General features: G+C 37.0%; 1 protein-coding gene across 1 annotated transcript; it reads right to left on the reverse strand.

Moving 5' to 3' along the window:
* Positions 1 to 710: 710 nt before the first annotated feature.
* si:dkey-182g1.3 (uncharacterized) lies at positions 711 to 23,043 on the reverse strand. The gene is made up of 7 exons (XM_056448232.1): positions 22,683 to 23,043; positions 16,680 to 17,003; positions 15,111 to 15,437; positions 11,564 to 11,695; positions 8,675 to 8,974; positions 5,875 to 6,162; positions 711 to 3,635 (listed from the first exon to the last, which is right to left on the reverse strand). Exons 1-7 carry the CDS (start codon positions 22,723 to 22,725, stop codon positions 3,556 to 3,558), a joined length of 1,494 nt encoding a protein of 497 aa, XP_056304207.1. The 5' UTR covers positions 22,726 to 23,043; the 3' UTR covers positions 711 to 3,555.
* Between the last annotated feature and the right edge of the window lie 1,237 nt (positions 23,044 to 24,280).

Consider the following 24,280-nt stretch of genomic DNA (forward strand, 5'->3'; position numbering starts at 1 on the left):
GGTTTCACCTCTAGTTTATAAAGTCCAGACAGAGTCTCAGCTTTTCTTGATGGCTATGATTCAATCTGGTTCAGCTGCTGTCTGTCTCTGAATATTTTATAACTGCTTTGTGTGTGTGTGCGTGTGTGTGTGTGTGTGTGTGTATATATATATATATATATACATATATATATATATATATATATATATATATATATATATATATATATATATGTATAATGTGTATATATATATATGTATGTGTCAATAATTTTGATATGGTGTTTATGTTATTGTGTCTATTTTTCTACAATATATATATATATATATATATATATATATATATATATATATATATATATATATATATATATATATATATATATATATATATATACTTGATACTTACGGCATTTATGTTACGAAAGTGTAAAAGCGGAAGTCTTTTATTTTGAATTGATTACCATAACGGATATAAACGGATACACAGAAAGATCGCACATGATCACATTTGCTTACATTTTGTTTCATTTTCTCTCTGTATACAAAGCTCTTACGGTGTAAGGAGTTTGGCTTACGGTGTGAGATGTACGGCGACGGTGAAGTGAATGCTGCACTGAAAATAAATCATGGGAAAACACCAGTGAAAGAGTCAATACTTATATATATATATATATATATATATATATATATATATATATATATATATATATATATATATATATACACAACACTCAGATTTAGGTTTCAAGAATTACTGAACCTTTATTTCCAAACCACAATGCATAATATACCATCCTTGCAGTGCACGTTTTATTCATTCACAATACATGCATGCGTTGCTAAAAGTGTTTGTTACATTACAATAATACAGTCCAAAAATTGTAAAACGTTACAGTACTGTTGAGATACTTTTACCATAGTAAACACAGAATTATGAAAAGGCATTCAAAGTGAAGGCTCATGGTGCAAAACAGTAAATTGCTATTACTGTTATAAAGAATATATACACAATAGATTTCTGTTAATTATGTTAGAAATACAAACAACCTATATCGAGTTCATTATAACACAACCATAAAGCCCAATGACAGCAAGGAATACATGTCAAACATTTTAGTGTAGCTTAAAAGTTAGCATGTAAGCTTAACATAAATTTTATTTTTAAGTGCTTTTAAGCCTTTAAATGCTACCTTCTCTGTGAAGTCATAATCATCATATTGCTTTTATGGTTCCCCTTATCTGATTGGATGTTAGCATGTTATTTTTTTCTTGAATGTTTCTCATTATACCTTATTAACCTTTTTAACCAGTGAAAATTTTGCTAGGCCAAGTAAAACTCAATCGTGCCAGTAGAAAAAAATTCTTAGCATTGAACCCTGGCCCGATTGAGTTTTTACTTGGCCTAGCAAAATTTTCACTGGCCAAAAAAAAGGTTAACAGCTATTTCTTAGCCACTTATTTAAAAATAATGTGTCAAAAATAACGTCTGTGAATCTAGAATTTAAATATTTAAAAAAAAGTTTAATAAGGTATAATGAGAAACATTCAAGAAAAAAATTAACATGCTAACATCCAATCAGATAAGAGGAACCATAAAGGCAATATGGTGATTATGACTTCACAGAGAAGGTAGCATTTAAAGGCTTAGAAGCACTAACTATTTCTGGATTCTAAGAGTTTATTCACACACAATTGACAAATAGTCACAGGCTATATAAACTTAAGTAACAAGGCAGCATTGGCCAGATTGAGCCACGAACGATCCTGTCTACTGTCCCAAGTCTCTCTCATGCTGGCCCCAGGCCATCGGGCAGTGCTTATTGTTGAACCCTATATATAAAGAAAACCCTAAAATTTTGTATTTTGAGTTGTTCATATATGTACAATCATCTGGTCCCTTTTGGCAACTGTAATGTAAATATCCTTTTTTTAAATTTAATGATTAATATAAATCTTCCAAAACTGCATTAAATCCATATGGAAATTATTCCGTTATGAGCTTCATCTTTCAGATGAATTTACACTCTGCAGTAACACTGAGACAGGAGAACAAAAATGTCACGAGAAGAAGAGTGAGTTATAAAAATATGATCTGATTAACAAATGAATTTCTGCATGCCACAAATTAAATAAACATGCCAAAAAGACCATTTCTTCAAATAAGTACACTGTATATACAGTATATTGAGGAGTTGTTTTAATATACAACATATGACATTCATTCATTCTTTTTATTTTCGGCTTAGTCCCTCTATTAATTCGGGGTCTCCACAGCGGAATGAACTGCCAACTTATCCAGCACGTTTTTACGCAGCGGATGCGCTTCCAGCCGCAACCCATCTCTGGGAAACAATGTATGACATGTTAGCGATTATTAATTTTGCACACCTGACCTAATTTAAGAAATTGCCGAGGGGTTTTATCACAAACAGTGGTCAGATATTGAAGATAACGTTCTAAAGTCAAGTAAATGTGTGTTGCATCAGCTTGCAAAAAATGTATTTGCAGGACAGTCTTGGGTCTCCAGTGATATTAATGGCCTAAGCTTATATTTAGAATCTAATAAATAGGTTTAGATTGAAATGAAGTTGCTCTTTGCATAAAAAAGCATATTAGACAGCATGTGAGCAAGTGATCTGTACTGTACATGAACCATAAATCAGCTTAAATTATAACTGTTGATTTTGAAGTTTTCTAAAAACTTATGATTCGGCTGGTGACAGAAGCTGCAAGTAAAAATATTTACATCATGATTTGCGCTATGAAAAAAGCGACATGCTGATGTTTATATGGGGACTATAAAAATTTCAAACTACAATAGTTTGAATAGACAGAGAAGACAAAATAGGGCTATACAGCATTTGTGTATCCTGTTTTGTTTTGCCCAGTGTGTTGTTTCTAGTGTGTTGTTTTTTTTGTTGTTGTTGTTGATCACGTGGCCTGGATCATGTGCAGTATTTAATTGGCCTCACAGCTCTCACTTATCAGACCACCTTCCCCAATGACTGCTTGTCTAATAGTTTGCTGGACTGAACTCAGCCCTCGATCGCAGCTAAGCAATGAGGGCCCTTGAGAGCTTGCCCAACTTTGTGAAATGGGTGTCACCTCAAATGATGACACCAGCACCTTTTGAGACCTCTGGAGTCAGCCATACGTGACCCTTCTGCTGTTTGTGTGAAATGCCAATTGTCTTTCACTTCTCAGAGTCCGTAAGCAAAAATAATTGAAAGAGATCACATTGGAAATAAAGAAAAGTCTGTAATACTTTAGGATAATAGTTCATTAGTTATTGTTAGGTAATGTATTTATTTACTAACATTAACTAAGTATGAATAACGTTGTATGGCATTTATTAATAATAGTTCAACATTAACTAATGCAATATTAACATCCAATGTTGTGCTTGTAAACATTAGTTAATGCACTATGAGTTAACAAGAACTAACATATAAATAACATTAACAAAGATGAGTAAATACCATTATAAAGGTATTACTAGTTGTTTGTTTAGACATTATTAACATTAGCTAATGGAGCATTATTTTAAAGTGTTACTGAAATGTCACATTAAGCCTAGGGGTCGCTGGATGCTCCCTGTTGCAGCAGTTTCATCTCTTCAGATTGTTTTTTTGAATGATTCCCTCTTGAGGTTTCTGAAAGAAAATCAAGACCACATGACTTAAAAAAGGAAAAATGAAATGTTTTTGCAGCAAACGTCTACAAATATAAAAGCTACACTTGAGAGTATCCAAACAAACTGAAACCAACAAGAAAAAAAATGTATATTAAAAAAACAGACCTAATATTCTCCAGTATGAGGATTCTGTTTTTTTTTTTTTTTTATTAAATCAAAAATCAGTTTTTCAAATATTTCCAAGACAAAAATTAGTCTTTAAAATCTTTGGAACAACTCTGAAGGTTTTGATCCACTTAAAATGTTGAATACTGTGTGTGTGTGTGTGTGTGTGTGTGTGTGTAATTAACATTACAAAATGATTGATAGATAGATAGATAGATAGATAGATAGATAGATAGATAGATAGATAGATAGATAGATAGATAGATAGATAGATAGATAGATAGATAGATAGATAGATAGATAGATAGATAGATAGATAGATAGATAGATAGATAGATAGATAGATAGATAGATAGATAGATAGATAGATAGATAGATAGATAGATAGATAGATAGATAGATAGATAGATAGATAGATAGATAGATAGATAGATAGATAGATAGATAGATAGATAGATAGATAGATAGATAGATAGATAGATAGATAGATAGATAGATAGATAGATAGATAGATAGATAGATAGATAGATAGATAGATAGATAGATAGATAGATAGATAGATAGATAGATAGATAGATAGATAGATAGATAGATAGATAGATAGATAGATAGATAGATAGATAGATAGATAGATAGATAGATAGATAGATAGATAGATAGATAGATAGATAGATAGATAGATAGATAGATAGATAGATAGATAGATAGATAGATAGATAGATAGATAGATAGATAGATAGATAGAGACTGTGTCCACATTGCTCTGCTGGAGTTGTGGAGGATGAGCTGCATTTCCTCACTCACTGCAGCAAATATCAGAGCATAAGAGATGCTTACTTCACACAAATATCTCTAATTCTACCACAATTCCAGCAAGCCACAAATATGGAGAAACTCCATTATATTTTGGGAGAAAATGAAAAGTGTCTCCACCTAGCAGCGCAGTACGTGTCCTCATGCCACCATATGAGAGAAAAAGGCTGAACCCCCTTATCCTTATTAAAGCTCTCTGTCCTTTTCATTTATTATTATATAGTTTTATGAATCTTTTTAATGAACTTGTTTATTGTGACAACAGATATTTATAATATAGCGATATATATAAATGTGTTTGTTTATTATTACTTATTTTTCTTTTATCTATATGTATGTTCTGTGTTTTGTTATTGCTTTGGCAACATTGTGATTTGTTTTACAGTCATGCCAATAAAGCTCTTTGAATCTGAATCTGAGAGAGAGAGAGAGAGAGAGAGATTATTTCTGTAAATATTGCACACCCCTAATGAATTAAGCCACTAATAATAAAGTAATGTAAACATAAATAATATCCAAAATAAAAAAAGTGTTTCAGGGGTAATTCATGTGTTAGTGGTCTTTGGATAAGGAATTCATAAAGGTCAACAAAATCATAAGTCTAAGGCACTAAAGTAAAAAAAAATGAACAAGCCTTTATTAACATGGGTATTATTAAAAACAAAAATTCCTGTTAAAATATTTTTTTAATCTGGCTGTTATTTTAAAATAACAGCCATGTTAATAATGGCTTTTGTTTTACCTTTTGAGTGCCTTGGATGTGTGCTTTTGTTTATAAATAATATCATTTAAAAGTTATTAAATTAAATATTAAGTATTACTAATAAATAAAAGATAGCACAGTAGCAAAAATGTTGGTCTGTGCCTACTTGTGCATGTTATGCTTTATGAGCTGAAGTGTTTAGGCAAACCCTTAGTCTGAACGATCTTTGACATGTGAATAAAACCAGTTTCAGCACCCAGGGGGTGGGAAAATTTGATGAGAAACTGAAATATGACATGATGTCAAATGATGTGTTGATTCACTTTGAATGTTTATATCTTCTATATAAAACTGTTGTCACTGTTTTTGAAGCACACTAGCTTATAGATCACTTTAAAAGATAACTGATAATTACCTTTTTTATACTAGCATATTTCATTTTGGCTTGAAATATGTTGCACTTGAGTGGAAATGTATGCACAGATTCACAGATTCAAACTGTCATACATATACAGTGTAGGAAAATGGCACTTATGATTAAATATAGAGTTATTTGAATAAATATTGGTCTACTTACTTTCGATCACTTTGAATCTCCTGAATCGGGTCCGTTCTTTGTTGATGATCTGTAAATGAAAATATCCATAGTCTTCATTTGTCATGTTTGTGATGGTCAAAGCTCCAGTCTGAGGGATCAGCTCCAGTCTGCCTCTGTATCTGTCATTATTAGAACTGATCTCTCCTGATTCAGCTTTAATGAGTTGATGTGCAGCTCCAATCGTCCACAGAATCAGATCACCTGGCAGTGTTTTAACACCAGGGTTAAGAGTCAGAGTACCTCCCACCTCCACTGGCACTTCATTATCTTCATGTCAAAGCAACACAAAAACAGAAAACAGTGAATTAATTAAGATTATTTTTAGTGTATTTTCAACATCAAATACATTAAGATGGCATTCATAACAACGATTGCTATGTTCATAGTTTGGGTCATCTGCCTTGGAAGAGATTACCTCATTTCACAAATCATAAATTAGTACAGTATACTGTATGTTTGGCATTTCAGTTTCATTGAAGAGAGAAATGGAGTTTACTTTCATTTTCTCAATCACAGCGAAATAGGGGTTTCTGCTGTGCTGTGTCTGCTTCTGCTGTGTCAGTGAAAGTCTGTCAAACAAAGACACACGCTGTGAAATTGTGCACAGTTTCTCTGTTTTTTCAAGAGTTCACACTTAGCTGATAATCAATAAAGCGTATTTGGCATGCTGTCCCGGGAGAGAGGCCTGAGCTTGTAATATCCTCGAGCCCGGGGCTCCCTCCCGTTAGAAGGGCGAGAGGGGAGTTTGAGCTCTGGTAGGTCTCGAGAACTCCCCAGCTTGTCGCCGCGTGAGAAGTGTAAACTAGGGTTGTTTTCGGTGATAATTTGGTTTAGTCGATTGGCTATGGTTTATGTTTTTGGACGGTGGGAGGAAACCGGGGGACCCGGGGGAAACCCACGCGAACACGGGGAGAACATGTAAACTCCGCACAGAAACACCAACCAGCCCGATAGGAGGTTGGACCAGCGGTGTTCTTGCTGTGAGGCAACAGTGCTAGCCACTGGGCCACCGTGTCGCCCTATCAGAAAAAAGAGGGAGGAAGTAGGGGTGGAAGGAGGGGGAAGCTTCAAGACGAAGATAACTGGAGTGAAAAACTCTGGTTATTTATAATGCTTCCGTAATCATCCAATGGGTCACATTGCGGAGCTAATGAGGAGCCAGCCGTGTTGATCATAACCACGTGATCCTCTCGAAATTAGTTTATAAATAAACCACACTAAGTAGTTGGAGTGTTGTGAATACCCTCGCTCGCCTCCCTCGCCATAGTAAGCTATGGCGACATAGCGCATTTGAGATAAATGACGTCAGTACATAATAACCGGTTATGATGTATTGCTGAACCGATACCGAATTGTCTACGCGGACAATTCGGTATCGGTTCAGCAATACATCATAACCGGTTACATACACCTGCATCGCGGTGCACCGAAGAAACTATTCATTTTAACACCCCTATTTTTTCATATATGGCACTAATTCAAATAGAAAAAGCATCTGAAAATAACTAAATCTGTTGCATTTTGAAAATCAGGGTGTCCGAGTCTTAAAAAGTATTCAAAATTGAAAAATCAATTAAAAGAAATTTAAGGCCCTTAAAAAGTCTTAAAGGGTTTTTTACAAGGTATTAAATTCAGTATCAGTATGCTAAAGTATACCTGAATTTAATCATTAAATATTGGGATGCTGTGTAGTTTATGAAATCCTGCTGCTGTAAAAACGCCACCTGCTGGATTAACATTTTTATTCAGTATATAAATACAGTTTTAGTTTAGGATTCGTTTCTTGCAATCATTCATTCATTCATTTATTTTCTTTTCGGCTTAGTCTCTTTATTAATCTGGGGTAGTAGTAGTAGTAGTAGTAGTAGTAAAACTTTATTGTCCTTGACAGGAAATTTGTTATGGGCATCGCCATATTGCTGCAGACATTCACTAAAAACAAGCAATAAAAACAATACAAAATACAACAGTTACAAAATTTATAATGCTAATTAAGATAGACTCTTATTAAATAAACCCACTGATACAGGTACAAAGGATTTCTTATAACGGTTTAACCTACACTTTGGGACTCTATATCTTCTACCAGAGGGAAGCAGTTCGTAATGAGGAAACAAAAAATGAGTTGGATCGTTTACAATCCTTTCCACCTGATTAAGGACACAATTCTCATGTAAAACTCGAGGATTAAAATATTCATCGTGCCCAACAATTTTCCAAGCTGTCTTTAAGAGATGCATCAATTTAGATTTACACTGAACAGATAGGTTGCCAAACCACACTGTGATACCATATCTAACAATGCTTTCAAGAACTCCAACTTAACCGCCAACTTATCCAGCACATTTTTACGCAGCAGATGCCCTTTCAGCCACAACCCATCTCTGGGAAACATCCACACACACTCGTACACTACGGACAATTTAGACAACCCAATTCACCTGTACCGCGTGTCTTTGGACTGTGGGGAAAACCGGAGCACCTGGAGGAAACCCACGCGAATGCAGGGAGAACATGCAAACTCCACACAGAAATGCAAACTGACCCATTTACTAAATCAGTATTTAGTAAATATACTGTAAGTTAAAGTGTCTGCAGTTTTACTGGTTGAAATCTGAAGTGGTGATGAAATCTGAAGTGGTCTTGAAATGTAGGCAAATAGTCTTAAAAAAGGTCTTAAAAGGTATTGAATTTCAATCTCTGATTCCTGTATATACCCTGAAAATCTTAGTCGAGTACAGATTGTCTGAACAGTTGACTCAGTTAATGATGTACTCACCTTCAACAGTAACGATGAATATCTTGGTTTTGCCTTTGGCCTCAACTTTATAGACTCCAGAGTGAATGCTCCTGATGTTCCTGATGAGGAGATCTCCATACTTGTCTGCTGCCGACAGTTTGCCTTTGAATCTCGCATGATCACCTTCATTTGATGTAAACTGTTCTCCACTGAAATTAGCAATGAGCTGTGTGTTAAACCACCACTTTATCTCATCATCCTTCTGTGGATCCATTCCAGTCTTTAGACAGAGAGTTCGTCCTTCCTTCTCTATCACTTTATCTTTAACTTTAACTTCAACTGTCACAGTTGCACATAGAAACAGAGAACATACATGTTCATGAGATCAAGCTTGACTTTACAAAGAGTATGTTTTAGCATGTAGCTAGCTTGATTTGTATGGTACCAATACATTTTAACATATTTATGTGTTAAATATACCATCACATTGACAGCACGGTTTACAGTGCATCCAGAAAGCATTCACAGAGCTTCAGTTTTTCCACATTTATTTGTTACAGCCTTATTCCAAAATGGATTAAAGCTCTAAACTGAGCTTAGGTACATTCTGTTTCCACTGATTATTCTTGAGATGTTTCAGTTGATTGGACATGATTTGAAAAGGCATACACCTGTCTATATAAGGTCCTAGGGTTGACAGTGCATATCAAAGAAACAGGATTGTCTTGAGGCACAAGGCTGGGGAAGGTTACAGAAAAATTTCTGCTGCTCTGAAAGTTCCAGTGAGCACAGTGGCCTCCATCATCTAACAGTGAAAGATGTTTGGACTCACCAGGACTCTTCCTAGAGCTGGCCGGCCATCTAAGCTGAGTGACCGGTGGAGAAGGGCCTTAGTCAGGGAGGTGATCAATAACCCGATGGTCACTCTGTCTGAGCTCCAACGTTCTTCTGTGGAGGGAGGAGAATTTTGTGCAGCAAACCACCAATCAGGCCTGTATGGTAGACTGGTCAGACGGAAGCCACTCCTTAGTAAAGGGCACATAGCTGCCCTGGAATTTGCCAAAAGGCATCTGACGGACTCTCGGATAATAAGAAACAAAATTCTCTGGTTTGATTAAGTGAATGCCAGGCGTTAGGTTTGGAGAAAACCAGGCGCCGCTCATCACCAGGCTAATACCATCCCTACAGTGAAGCATGGTGGTGGAAGCATCATGCTGTGGGGATGTTTTTTCAGCAGCAGGAACAGGAAGACTAGTCAGGATAGAGGGAAAGTTTAATGCAGCAATGTACAGAGACATCCTGAATGAAAATCTGCTTCTGAGTGCTCTTGACCTCAGACTGAGGCAACGGTTCATCTTCCAGCAGGACAATGACCCAAAGCACACTGCCAAAATATCAATGGAGTGGCTTCACAGCAAGTCAGTGAATGTCCTTGAGTGGCCAAGCCAGAGGCCAGACCTGAATGTTATTGAACATCTCTGGAGAGATCTGAAAATGACTGTACACCACCGCTTCCCATCCAACCTGATAGAGCTTGAGAAGTACTGCAAAGAGGAATAAATAAAAATTCCCAAATACAGGTTTGCCAAGCTTGTGGCATCATATTCAAAAAGACTTGAGGCTGTAATTGCTGCCAAAGTTGCATCAACAAAGTATTGAGCAAAGGCTGTGAATACTTATGTACATGTGATTTTTCAGCTTTTTTATTTTTAATAAATTTGCAACCATTTCAATTTCTTTTTTCACTTTGTCATTATGGGGTATTGTGTGTAGAATCTTGAGGAAATAAATGAATTTAATCCATTTTGGAATAAGGCTGTAACATAAAAATATGTGGAAAAACTGAAGTGCTATGAATACTTTCCGGGTGCATTGTTGAAGTCCGCTATAATGTTTTACTACATTGCCAGCATCTGTATAGCATGTTTCTGTATATTATGTTTTTGAAAATTGTGCTAACAATGTGGTAAAAAATGGTAGCAATTTAAAAATGTTGCCATGTTTTCCCATGCTGCTACCCTTTTTTTATTAGTGAAGTTGTTAGTATACTTCTTTTAAACTTAAAAATATGAAAGTACACTTTCAGTCTACTTGCAAGTACTTCATTGAAAATTCAGAAATATGATTAAAATTGCACTTAAGTATACTTGATAGGAAACATTTATACTGACAGAAAAGTCTAAGTATATGTTGCCTACTTGTTATTTTTTTCATAAACTTAAAAGTATAATTACATATTCTAAGTATACCTGGCTTTTAGCTGTTTTTAATCTTTTAATTGAGTGGCCTATTTGTTTTATGGTCACACTTTACAATAAGGTTCATTAGTTATTGCATTTACTAACATGAACATATAATGAACAATACTTGTACAGCATTTATTAACCATAATTCAACATTCACTAATGCATTACCTTTCAAGTTCATGCTTGTTAATATTAGTTAGTGTACTAACAATGAACAACTATTTTCAATAACTAACATGAAAAAATACTGTAATGTATTGTTCATTGTTTGTTCATGTTATTAAATGCATTAACTAACTAATACAACCTTTTTGTAAAGTGTTACCATTTTTTTCCACATATAAAATAGCTCTCCCAGTTTCAGAGATAAAGCTTCAGGTTATTCTGAGGCTAAACTGCATGTTTGAATTGCCTGAGCTGAAAAAATCCCAAATGGTATTCAGTTAGTGGACTTATTACATGCTGTATACTTAAATATACACTTCAACATTACTTTAGCATACATCAACAATGTACTTAAAACACACTTTTTCATACTGTTTGTTTTAGTGATTTTAACATATCAGAAACAAGCGATTTGAAGCGAGGTGAGAATTATTTTCCAATTTATAATTTTTAATAATAATTATGCATTTATGTAGCTGTTTGTTTTTGTTCTGCTTGTATTAGAATCAATACTTACCCATATGTTCTAGTCGAGAGACCTTGCGGCGATAGTAATATACAATAATTACAGTTACACATGCAGCCACCAGCAGAACAGCAATAATTATTCCAGCTATGGCACCTGCAGGTAGACGTGGTTGAGGGGGGGCTGAAGAGAAAAGTGAGTGTTTGTTATAAACTCTTCACATATTGCCAATTAAAGAGTCTCAATTCTAGCATAAAGTTTTGCTATAAACAGGCATGGTATTGTCACTGTGTGCACTTTAAAACAGCTCAATAATTGTTACTTTCATAATGTTGTTTCAGATTGTTGCATTTACAATCATGTTCGCATTACATCATGTAGAGCAATGGTCTCAAACTCAATTCCTGGAGGGCCGCAGCTCTGCATAGTTTAGCTCCAACCAGCTCCAACTCTCACCTTAAACACCATGATTAGTTAGATCAGCTGTGATTGATTAGGGTTGGAGCAAAACTGTGAAGAACAACGGCCCTCCAGGAATTGAGTTTGAGACCTGTGATGTAGACTGTATATTTTCAAACATATATTCACATGTTTGATTAGCATTAATTTGCTTTTTGAATATTTCTTTGCATTTAGCAGTCATGTACAATACATACAAAAAAATGCAGAGATCTTATTATACCTGTTTATATAACGTTTATGTTAATATTATTATAAAAGCTAGCAACAAGAAAATGTTATACTACCATGCATAGTAACATCCTGGTTACTAACGTAACCCACTCCTTTTTGGGAAATGGAGACGTGTGTTCACACTTTGGGAGTTCACTACACAACCAATCTCTCTGAAGAGTAAGAAAACGGGTCAATGAATGCCAAGAAGTTGGCAAAGCTCAGCTCCGCAGGTGCTGGTGATTAATCATTAGTACAGTATATAACCAGCGCACAAAGCGAGCAGTTAGATTTTTAGCCGCTGAAAAGTCGAACTCTCAGCTAACAGCTGGAGACCCAGCTGCTGTGCACACACATCTCCGTTCTCTCTTTGGGGAATCTGGGTTACGTTAGTAACCAGGATGTTCCTCTCTAAGGGAACTTTTAATGTGTGTCTTCACACTTTGAGAGTGTATGAAAAATGCCACATCAGCTGAGCCCGTTGCACCTCTGATGTAAAGTTTGCCACGCATAGCATGAGCGCACAAGCATCACCAAGGGCGTAACCGTCCAATGTCCCATGGGCCCTTTAATTACCATTATATGGGAATAATTTAGAAATAATTTAGATTGGGGGTGGTAAATGTGCTTTTACCTAGTGTAAGAAAATGAGTCTGCGTTTACCTAACTTCCACTATAAATGGTGTGTTGATGCTCATTTTCCAAAATGGCTGAATTAGGATAGAGAAGACAGGTCAACAAATTGTGGTCTCTGCATTGTTTGAGATGACAAAATGGTAACAATTGTAGAATGGGGATGGGTGTGGACACAAGGAACCATCTCACCAATGGTGGGAAAACTTTACATTAGAGACATTAACATAGAGAGAACAGCTCAACAGCCAAGGAGCAACTTTATTAACATTTAGGTGCTAAGTAACATTTTACATTTAGGTTTTAGGTAAACTAAAACAGTATAAAAAGTTTGAGTTTGGGAATGTTCAGGGTCCATTCTGACTCCAGCAAACTCAAGGTACTGCTGTGTACTTTGAGACTGCTATGCTGAATAAACATCTTCATTGAGATCTTCCACATCCTAATTTTTTCGTACACTAGCTTACTGTAGTTTAGAGATTTTTAAAATACAACAGTACGCTGGGAAAAAGTGCCAAGTCCCAAAGGTGTAGGATGCTGCAGAGGCCATTTGCTACCCTAAATGGGGAAAACTAATGGCAATGGACATATGGGCTAGCCCTATCCAGGATAGCGCTACATATGATAAGCTGGTAGGTAGGTAGGAAAGACACAGGACACATGTACCCGGCTCCTCCAATGAGTCTGGTGCTGGGGACCGTGGAGGAACTCTCTAGGGTTCACCAAAGCGTAAGGAAGAAAATACAACACTAATCTGGCATGTCTGGGATTTTTCTCAGAGAGAAGCGATCCACTCAGCGAATGTATTCCACTGCAGGACGTACACAAGCCTCATACAGGGTGCTCTAGCTTAAGTGATGGTGTTAACCACCGAACTGGTAGGTCACCCTCCACGGTCTCTCTAGAAACCATCGATGAAGGTACCAGAACACTGCAGGGGCAGAAGCGGCATGGCCCACATTTACATTTAGTCATTTAGCAGCAGTGTGGGCTCTGGCTATGAGAGATAACCCACCCGCCTTGGACAGGGTTTTGAGCCTACTCCTCCAGGTGGTGACGCCCACCGCCTGAGGAATAGTTTCGTACCCACTGGCCACCTTGCCATCAAGGTAGGTGAAAGCGGAAGCGCATGAGAAAAATGCCCTCTTTGTTTGCGTGTGCTCACTGTGCACCCCCGCACATCGCATCCCTCTAGTGGGTCCGGTGGTGAGACTGGGGGACAAGACATCTCCAACCCCACTGCTAAAGCAGTGACCACACATTGCACCCCATAGGGTAGTAGCAAGCCTGTTCTGTCATCTGAACATGACAGCTCACCCTCCGATGTTGTGATGGGCATCTGATCTCTGGTGTTATCAAGTGGAGGTGTGGGCATACCAGGGGATGAACCGCCACAACAGCTTGAAGCTTGGATAGGGCACGCTGTGGAGGAGTGGGGGGTCAGCGAGACCGGAGGCGAGGAAAAAGTGATCCGCAGATCTCCCTGCATCTAACTGCATTCATGGGGAGCAACAGGGGTGGCTTGCAAGCTGCAATCTCAGCTGCACAACAGATGAGACCGTGAGAGCATGAGCTGTCCGTGACCACTGCATCAACAGGCTGGACCCTAGGACCTGTAAGGCAGTACCCGTGCCCATCATCCAGAGATGGGAACCACCGCATCAAGAAACGCACAAAAAGACGTTGCCTGACCATGTTGCTCTCTTAGGGGAAATCTGTTCTTTTTTTATTAGGTTGCTCATTTAGAAGTACCCAGCAATCGCCCAGAGACAGGAATCACCCGCACTGGATACATGAAGCTTGATCTCTATGGATTCAGTTCAGCAGATGTTGTCTCTTCAGTCACTCTGTGAGGCTTTGAAGCTAAAAATCTAACTGCTCACTCCGTGTGCGCTGGATATATACACTTCTAATGATTATTCACCAGAACCAGCGGAGCAGAGCTCTGCCAACTCATTGGCATCCGTTGGCCTGTTTTCTTATTTACTCTTACTGATTGGTCATCTAGCGAACTCCCAAAGTGTGAAGATACTTGTTAAAATTCCTCTGAAGGGGAAATTTTGATACTTGAGCATAAACTTATTGCAATTATTTGTAAATGAAAAATTATTAAGACGAATTAAGTATGTTTTTACCTCTGATATATATATATATATATATATATATCAACATTATAAAATCTCTCTACATTTAAAAATGATTAATCAAGTTCCTAATGTATCAAACTTAAGAAGTTAGTCTTGTTTGTTTGTTTTTAATATATTTTTATAAGTCTTCATGATGTGATACTCACTGCTGACAGAAAGCAGGAACTGCTGTATGCTCTCGCGGCCTCTGATTTGAATTTCATAAAGTCCAGTGTGTTCGGTTCTAGCATTTCTGATGGTCAGAGATCCAGTCTGATAATCCAGCTTCAGTCTGTCTCTGAATCTCTCATCATCAGCATTTAATGAAGTCTCGTTAGTTTCTACATCCAGTTTAGCTAGGAGGAGGCCTTTATCTCCAAACCTCCACACTATCAGATCACCCTTCTGTAATTCTGTAGAGTCCTTCTGTAGAGAGACAGAATCTCCCTCCATCACTGACAAAGACTTCACTCCATCTGTCTCTCTGACTACAGCTGGAAAACAAATCAAATCAGAACTAGTCTTTAAAACATGCAATATTTTGCTGTTCCACAGATTTTCATGTGCAATGACTAACAAAAATTTTCATACAAGTAATAAGGTCAGGATGATAAACTGATGCATTGTGATTCATGAATTGTTAGTTTTTAACAACAGGTGGTGCTCTATGCTAGTTATTAACAGCAGAAAACACTCTAGGCTCATTTTTAACAGCAGGTAGCACTCTAGGCTAGTTTATACTAACCGATGGCATTCATGTTTTTTTTTACGGCAGATGGTGTTCCTGGCTAGTTATTAACAGTAGAAAGTGCTAATTTTAATAAATTTTTTTATTGATTACTGCACATTCTAGTAAGAATGTAACAATAACAGATATTTTAGTGCAGAAGAAATGCTTGCATTGTCAGCACACAGATTTATGTGAAGTTATTTCATAACAGCATAACACACGAAAGACAAAGGCTATAACGTTAAGCCTATTTTCACTGTCAGAGACTTACTCAGACGCATATTTTACGCTCATCTCAATGCACATCTTCATGAGCGAGAGTGAGACATAATGTCCCAGATGTGCTCAATTGGATTCAAATCTGGTGAACGACTGGGCCAGACCATAGCATCAATGCCTTTGTCTTGCAGGAACTGCTGACACACTCCAGCCACATGAGGTCCAGCATTGTCTTGTAAAAATACAATTATAAAAATGAAAAAAAAATTGATTAATTAGTTATGTACAATAATAATGGAGTGGAATGGAATGGAAGTGCCGAACTACTAAAATGTAATTAATACTTTATATGAAAAGGCTTTTATACTGACGGAAGCTTAAAGTCGACTCTCATGTGAAGAATGAAGTCACATGAATTGCTCAGGATCATTGCTTCATCCTCCTGATAATGTAGATGTTGGACTGAAGAAGCAAATATTAATTTAAAATAAGGAAGGGCAGAGAGTTGCTGAAGAACTACTGAGAGATTTTAACTGCTGTCTGGGCTTTCACTGCCTTTCTACACCTCCCTTTCTTCATGTGTTCAATACTTTTTCCCTGTTACACTAAGTGCAAATAGCCACTCCGTATATGGATTTATCTGGTTGTTACAACATCCAGTGACAAATTACGTCCACAACACCTTTAAAAATATGTTTGAAATATGTTTGTAGAAATAATGTATCAGTTTATCACCCCCACCCTAATAAACATGCTTGAATAAAAGAGATATTCTTGAAAAACTCACCAAACACAGTAACTCTAAATGTCTTGGTTGTAGTCTTTTCTCTAGAGATGGTCAGCTTATATTTGCCAAAGTGTTTGATTCTGATGTTTCTGATGGTGATCGATCCAGTTTTTTGATCCACCAGCACTCTGTCATTGAATCTCTCATCCTCTGTTATGTAAATGGAGGTTAAATCATCCTTCCTTGTTATTTGAGAAACAGCAATTTCTTTAGCCCCAAACGCCCAAAGTAGCGTGTCTGTGTTCAGTATTTCAGTGAGGTTGGTTTGTAGAGTCACAGAATCTCCTTCCATCACTGATACGGTCTCTTCTGCACCAAAGGCCCCTGGAGAGCATAAATGGACCATAAAAGATTAGCGAAAGCTGATGCAACAGAATCAATCTCAGCAAAGCAATTTAATGGGAAACATTTCAGCAAAAACAAATCTTTCGGCAAATCAACTTGCACGTAGACCAGGCTTGCAATGCCATATTCAACTGGATAGTTCTCAAAGATTGAAAATTCTGACATTTACTCACCCTGACGTTGCTCCAATCCTGTAAAAATGTTTTTATTCTGCTGAACATAATGGAAGATATTTGGAAGAAGGTCTGCAAACAAAAGATCTTCCACCTATTTACTCCCATACTATTTATTTTCCTTAGTATAACAGTAAATGAGTGATGAGATCTGTTTGGATACTGGCATGCAAGAGTAAATGACACTGTTCTTTTTTGGGTAAACTCTCCCTATCTGTTAAAAATAAATCAAGTTGTTTTTCTGTTGGTGATGCTGAAATGTAAGCCTCCATGTATAATAGTACTTCTGCAACATGTGACATATGATCAGTGATATTAAATGGTATGGGAAATGTCTCTCAGGCATTGGTTTCCATTGTTTTAGCAATGGTATTACTTCCGTATAATTACTTCTCACATCTGAAGTAGAATACAAGTAGAAAACACACCTTAAAATTAGAAATGCTTGGGTCACAATGGTTTACAATGTCTGAATAAAAGAGTTGGAGAGGAGTGGAAGAATATTTGCACTGAACAGATGTAGTTGACTTGGAAAAATTGAATGGACACCTGTTGCCGTCAACCCTCTAAACAGCCCTAGTTTAATTAATATACAGTACAGAGCAAAAGTTTGGACACACCTCTTTCAAAGAGTTTTCTTTATTTTCGTGACTGAAAATTGTAGATTCACACTGAAGGCATCAAAACTATGAATTAACACACGTGGAAATCTATACGTAACAAAAAAGTGTGAAACAACTGAAAATACAGTATGTCATATTCTAGGTTCTTCAAAGTAGCCACCTTTTGCTTTGATTACTGCTTTGCACACTCTTGGCATTCTCTTGATGAGCTTCAAGTGGTAGTCACCTGAAATGGTTTTGGTAGTCACCTGAAATGGTTTTGGTAGTCACCTGAAATGGTTTTTGGATACACAGCAGACAAGTCTTTAGTCTTACTAAATAGACTGTTAGAATTTGTATTATGGCAAGAAAAAATAAAAACAAGTGGCCATCATTACTTTAAGAAATGAAGGTCAGTCAGTCCGAAAAATGGGAAAAACTTTGAAAGTGTCCCCAAGTGCAGTCACAAAAACCATCAAGCACTACAATAAACTGGCTCACATGCGGACCGCCCCAGGGAAGGAAGACCAAGAGTCACCTCTGCTGCAGTGGATAAGTTAATTCGAGTCACCAGCCTCAGAAATCACAGGTTAACAGCAGCTCAGATTTGAGACCTGTGATCTCATGTATCAACGCTGCATATGCACAAAAACTTTGCGTACGGCAGGTTTCACGCTCGCATTTGGAATTACTAACGATGAAATTAACATAAGAATGTGCGTTGGTCCACGCCAACTTCATGTCTGGCGTACGTGTATTTCTTGTGTGTGTTTATTTCCATTGGCGGCTCCTGGAAGCAATTAAATTGCACACTACAAAGTATCGCACCAACACGTGAAAAACTTTCTCCGAGGTGGCAGGGTGCGCGAATGGTGGCTTCTTGGTGAGTGATGTAGTAAAAGATATTATTCCAGCTAAGTTTTTTATTTTATTTTATTTTATTGAGCGTAATAGTTTAACTGCATATAAGGAGACTGTAGTTATCCATTAAAGACGTGGCTGTTCTCCTCTTAACCTGTACCTTTACTTTTTTAATTCACTCACAGTGCGATGTTCAGACCCCACTGCGTTTACCGTGTCAGCTAAACTCTCCCATTCTATTTTTTTTCTTTTGTTATTAATTCCGGAGGACAAACTTGCAAGTAACAGTTTTTCACCAATTCACATTCTGTGAAGTTTCTCTTTTTGCTTGCTTTTGCCATTGCTTTTTCGTTTGGTTTTGCCAAAGTGGAGTCACTAGCCCCTTTCACACAGTAATACCAGTAAATATCCGGAAAATTTCCGGAACGACTTTACCGGTAAATTAAAAAAAGCACTGTTCACACAGGCGAGGACGTTACAGAATTTTTCCGGAAAATACCTTTCACACATCCATTCCAAAATACCGGTAAATTCTGACATCATTAACCAGAAATTAGCTTTAAATGGCTGGGCTTATATTTGTAAACATTTGACTACATTACAAACTCTGTGGATGGATCAGTACTGTGAACAACTTTTATGAAAACAAATAGAGAAACACTTACACATGTCGAGATATACATGATAGGTGTTTGAGCTGGCGCTCACCAGCTGCTTCACGAGCACATGCGACGCATCAAGCAACTGGAAGCAGAGCTTGAAGGTAAACAAACAACAGCTTATCATAAGCATCTTATCGATAATTATTTACACAGTTGGCATTAAGAAGGAGCATAGAAACGTTATCTGAATGCGTCTGACTGTTCTGATTGGCTAAAGTAGACATCTCACGTCAGCGCGTTCTAGACGTGCACATGCTCTTTTCAGCAATCTTCCTTCTGTGTTCACACAGCGCAGCATTCTACCGGCAAATTACCGGGAATGTTACAACTTCTCTTTCTGGAAAATAGCTGGAAGCAGGGAAGAGTTTTGCGCTCGTGCACATGTGCTAATTTTTACATTAATTTGGATGTACAAAGAGAATGTGCGTGGGATTTTTTTTTATTGTGTACGCACATTTACAGCTTTGTTCGTACGCAATGTTTTAGTATTAATTCAATGCAAGTCTTTGTACATGAGGCCCTAGGTAAATGCCACACAGAGTTCTAGCAGCAGACACATCTGTAGAACAACTGTTAAGATGAGAGTGTGCTAGGAAACCACTGCTAAGAACAGGCAGCAAGCAGAAGAGACTTGTTTGGGCTGAAGAACACAAGGATGGACATTAGACCAGTGGAAATCTGTGCTTTGGTCTGATGAGTCAAAATTTGAGATCTTTGGTTTCAATAACCGTGTCTTTGTGTGACACAGAAAAAATGAATGAATGGACTTTACATGCCTGGTTCCCACCGTGAAGCATGGAGGAGGAGGTGTGATGGTGTGGAGGTGCTTTGCTGGTAACACTGTTGGGGATTTATTCAAAACTGAAGGCATACTGAACCAGCATGGCTACCACAGCATCTTGCAGCGGCATGCTATTCCATCCGGTTTGCGTTTAGTTGGACAATCATTTATTTTTCAACAGAACAATGACCCCAAATACACCTCCAGGCTGTGTAAAGGCTATTTGACCAAGTAGGAGAGTGATGGGGTGCTGCGCCAGATCACCTGGCCTCCACAGTCACCGGACCAGAACCAAATCTAGATTGTTTGGGGTGATCTGGACTGCAGAGTGAAGGCAAAAGGGCCAACAAGTGCTAAGCATCACTGGGAACACCTTCAAGACTGTTGGAAGACCATTTCAGGTGACTACCACTTGAAGCTCATCAAGAGAATGCCAAGAGTGTGCAAAGCAGTAATCAAAGCTGCAGAGACTGCAGCTCTGCACAAGACGTTTGGCCAGCGGAGAAATGAAAATGGTCGTGCCCAACTGAGTCTGGTTTCTCTCAAGGCTTTTTCCCTCTCCGCTGTCGCCGCTAGCTTGCATGGTTTGGGATCTGTAGAGCTGCGCATCGTTGGATTTGCTCTTCAGTGTTTGGACTCTCAGTAGTGATTTTTAAACCACACTGAACTGAGCTAAACTGAACTTAAACACTACAAACTGAACTACACTGTTCCTATTTACTGTGACCTTTTATGTGAAGCTGCTTTGACACAATCTACATTGTATAAGTGCTATACAAATAAAGGTGAATTGAATTGAATTGAATATCTTCGATATGTGCACTGTTTAATAATTGTGCACAATATATACATGTAAATGTGTAACTAAAAAAACATATACGGCTGATTTAAGTGTTGTTTATAAATCACACAACTGTGGTATACAGGATTACTTCTAACAACACTGTAATTGTGACATAAAATACTGTTTTTCATATTTACATTCAATGTGGTTCTTTACTATCCTACAATACTTTTGTTGTGTTACTATTTAAGTGTGTTCATTTTTTGCTCTGACAATGTAGCTGTTTTCTATGGTTCTGTTTACTTTGTTATTTGCACAACAACACAGTAGTGCTGTGTATAGTGTTAAGCAGGAAAAACCCTGTACTGTATTTATCAAAGATTTTGTTTATAATTTGAAATGTCGTGCAACTTATAGTTTTAAGCAGGAGAAAACCCTGTACTGTATTTTATTTATCAAAGCTTTTGTGCAGCTGTTATTTTTTGTGAAGGGAGGGAAATGTCTGTATCTGTAACTCTCAAGTAACCATTTATGGGAAAATACCAGATATATATCGTCATTCCTCCTAAAAATACCAGGATATGATATTTTGCCCATATCGCCCAGCCCTAATCTAAATGCAGCCTTGAATATGCAAGCTAAAGTTGCAAGTTTCAGACTTGCAATGTCAGACACAATGCACTCAATTTAGCTAGTTACATAACTGTGAGGGGAAGGGTTAGGTGTGCGCATTAAAAAACATTGCATGCAGCTCAGATTGCAACTGCACCAGACTTTTTGGTGCATTTCTACCAGTGGTGTTGATTGTCTGAATTACTGAAATGTACAGACAGAATTTTGTCATGTCGCAATTCTGAAAAGCACCTAATTATTAACAGTTTTATTATTCATGATAATCATCCTAAACACCCTGTTAATGTACAACAAAACAGTTCATAAAACACCTATTCATGCTTCTTCTGTATTTCACTTTAGAAATATACTATTAAATATGAATGTACTGAATAAAAGTCTATAGGCCACCAGAGCCTTTACATTAGCCTAACCTTTTACACACGGACACAACGATCAACATTAATAATAATATTAATAAATTAAAAAAAATAAATAAATAAATGTTTACATCTGAAAAACTCAGCGTTTTCCTCATTAACGTGTGATTAGCACTGCAAAATGTAATGAGTGATCTAAAAACAAAGTCACTGAATGGTCAACTTAAACACTTATAATAGTTTTAACACATTTGTTAAATGTAGTCTATTGTGCATTTTACCAAAATGTCCGTCATTCATGATTGAATGACGCCTGCCGGTTTTATACGAGAACGCTTTCGCTTTCGGTTTCAGTTGACTGAAACCTTAAACTTAGCAGATAATATGTTAATTCGATAAATCCATCATGCATTTTTATTATTGTTTCCACGTTGTTTATAAATAAAGGACGTGTTTTTTCTTCGGTATCAGTTCAGGCATCTCCGAAAATAGAGGTAAAGTTGGTTTTATATTCGCACATTCGTTCATTTAGAAGTCTCTGTATTGTTTACCATGTTACTTTGAATATTCGATCGGATTTAACATGCAAGTGTGACTTGAAAACAACATTAACACTGTTTATTTGACTGTGAACAATGTTGTACTTTGATAGTCATTGGCTGCTAATATGATTTCGCTATTTAGAGTTAGCAAATAATACTTTTATGAAATTATATTAAGGGGAAAGCCCGAATGTGCGAATATAAAACCAACTTTCCCTCTATTCTCCGAAATGTGAAACCGAAACACAGAAATCTACTTACCTCTCAAAAGCAGAAAGCAAACAGACAGAAAAATCATCTGCATGTTTTTTTTTTTTAGTCTTGTGTACGTGTTACAGATGATCGATGTGGATACGTCAAGCTTATTCTTATTCTGTTCTGCTGATTCTCGATTGCGTTGTTTTTGTTTCCTCTGCCGCACCCAGGTCCAACAGATCGAGCCGCAATCCGGTGTTTCCCAACAGACTGCGACAGAGACTACCGCTCCATTTTTTTCAAATATCTCGCGTCTAAAACGTGTACATTTATTCTACATTCATATAAAACTCCGACTGTCAAAGTATTCAGCATCAGTTGGTGGGATGTGTCTCTCTTTCTTTCCCTCCTTCTCCGTTCCACCCAATTCAATGGCTGATTGTAACTAAGTGTGGCACACGTCAGGTCATAAAGCCCGCCCCTCCGTGTTCACGGAGGAGACTTGAAGTTTCTTAAAGCAAACGTCGGAGCTTCGAGAAGAGATGGAAGTGTTATTATTCGATTTCTGTGTAACTTTACCATGATAAAATGGGTTGTTCAGCAGTAATCTTCACTGTCTGGCATACAGGATCTGATTGAACACTGGTTATTCAGTAAGGTCAGGGCTTTATTATTAGTTTGCTGATACACGCCTAACCTAGCCGTGGGGAGAATACATGTGATCGCTATCTAGCAGTAATTGTCTTTATGGGTCTGAATTAATAATTAGGAGGACAAAACTAATGTTAGCCGATCTCCACATTGATCTCCTGAAAGGTTATTTGAACTTGATTTAAAAACCGTCTCTGCATTTTGAGTTTCGGCATGTTATTGAGTTAATCTACTGAATTTGCTGTTATAAAATATTAATGTTCTATAAACCGAATCTTAAATAATAAATAGAGCTGTAAATGTTAGATATTATTTATATACATCATTTACTATGCAGGCTTTTTATTTGAAAACTCATAATAAACATTAAAATGAATGTAAATTCCTCTTTGCCTGATATAATGAAGGCATCCAATAAACCAAATAAAAACAGACAAAAAAAGATAAACAATGTACAAGCGATGTTTAGCAGCTGATGGCCCTATATCATATAGACACCAGTTGATGTATTAATACTATGAAATTCATTGTACAAATTGACAAGGATTATTGCGTATAGTGCATTGATTTCAAACCATTGTCCCCTCGCCTATATGTTATGCTCCAGTCCTGTATCTCTAGGGGAATTCAAGAGAGCTTTGTTAATTTTCCACATTTTTTTCATCTGACCCAATGATCCTTTCAAACTCAACTCTTGTTTTAAATCATACATTTTTGTCTTTTAATGTTCTCCTTTCTGTTTTATCTTTGTTACACTTTGATAATAATGTGCCCTACTTTTTTTGGAACATTACACTCATCACACTTATCTTATACGTTTTCCCCATTAACATGAGGGTGGATTTTAAACCAGTATAACCAAGAATCTAGACAAGTGAATGTGGAAATAAAATCAGGGTTCTTACACCTTTTCCAACTTCAAATTCCAGAACTTTTTAAGCACTTTCAAGATGTTTGTGCTTTTCCAGCACCTAACAACCATGGTTAATTAAGTTTATATATGTTGTATGTAC

Source organism: Danio aesculapii, chromosome 22, assembly GCF_903798145.1.
Source record: "Danio aesculapii chromosome 22, fDanAes4.1, whole genome shotgun sequence".
In the NCBI taxonomy this organism is placed as follows: domain Eukaryota; kingdom Metazoa; phylum Chordata; class Actinopteri; order Cypriniformes; family Danionidae; genus Danio; species Danio aesculapii.

Bases quoted from the DNA above. Each gene is read 5' to 3' on its own strand.
- si:dkey-182g1.3 (XM_056448232.1), bottom strand. From the start codon at position 22,725: ATGCAGATGATTTTTCTGTCTGTTTGCTTTCTGCTTTTGAGAG. The intron at 15,438-16,679 runs GTGAGTTTTTCA...TTTGTTTTCCAG, and splicing joins ATTTAGAGTTACTGTGTTTG to CTGTAGTCAGAGAGACAGAT. The intron at 6,163-8,674 runs GTGAGTACATCA...TTTGACATGAAG, and splicing joins ATTCATCGTTACTGTTGAAG to ATAATGAAGTGCCAGTGGAG.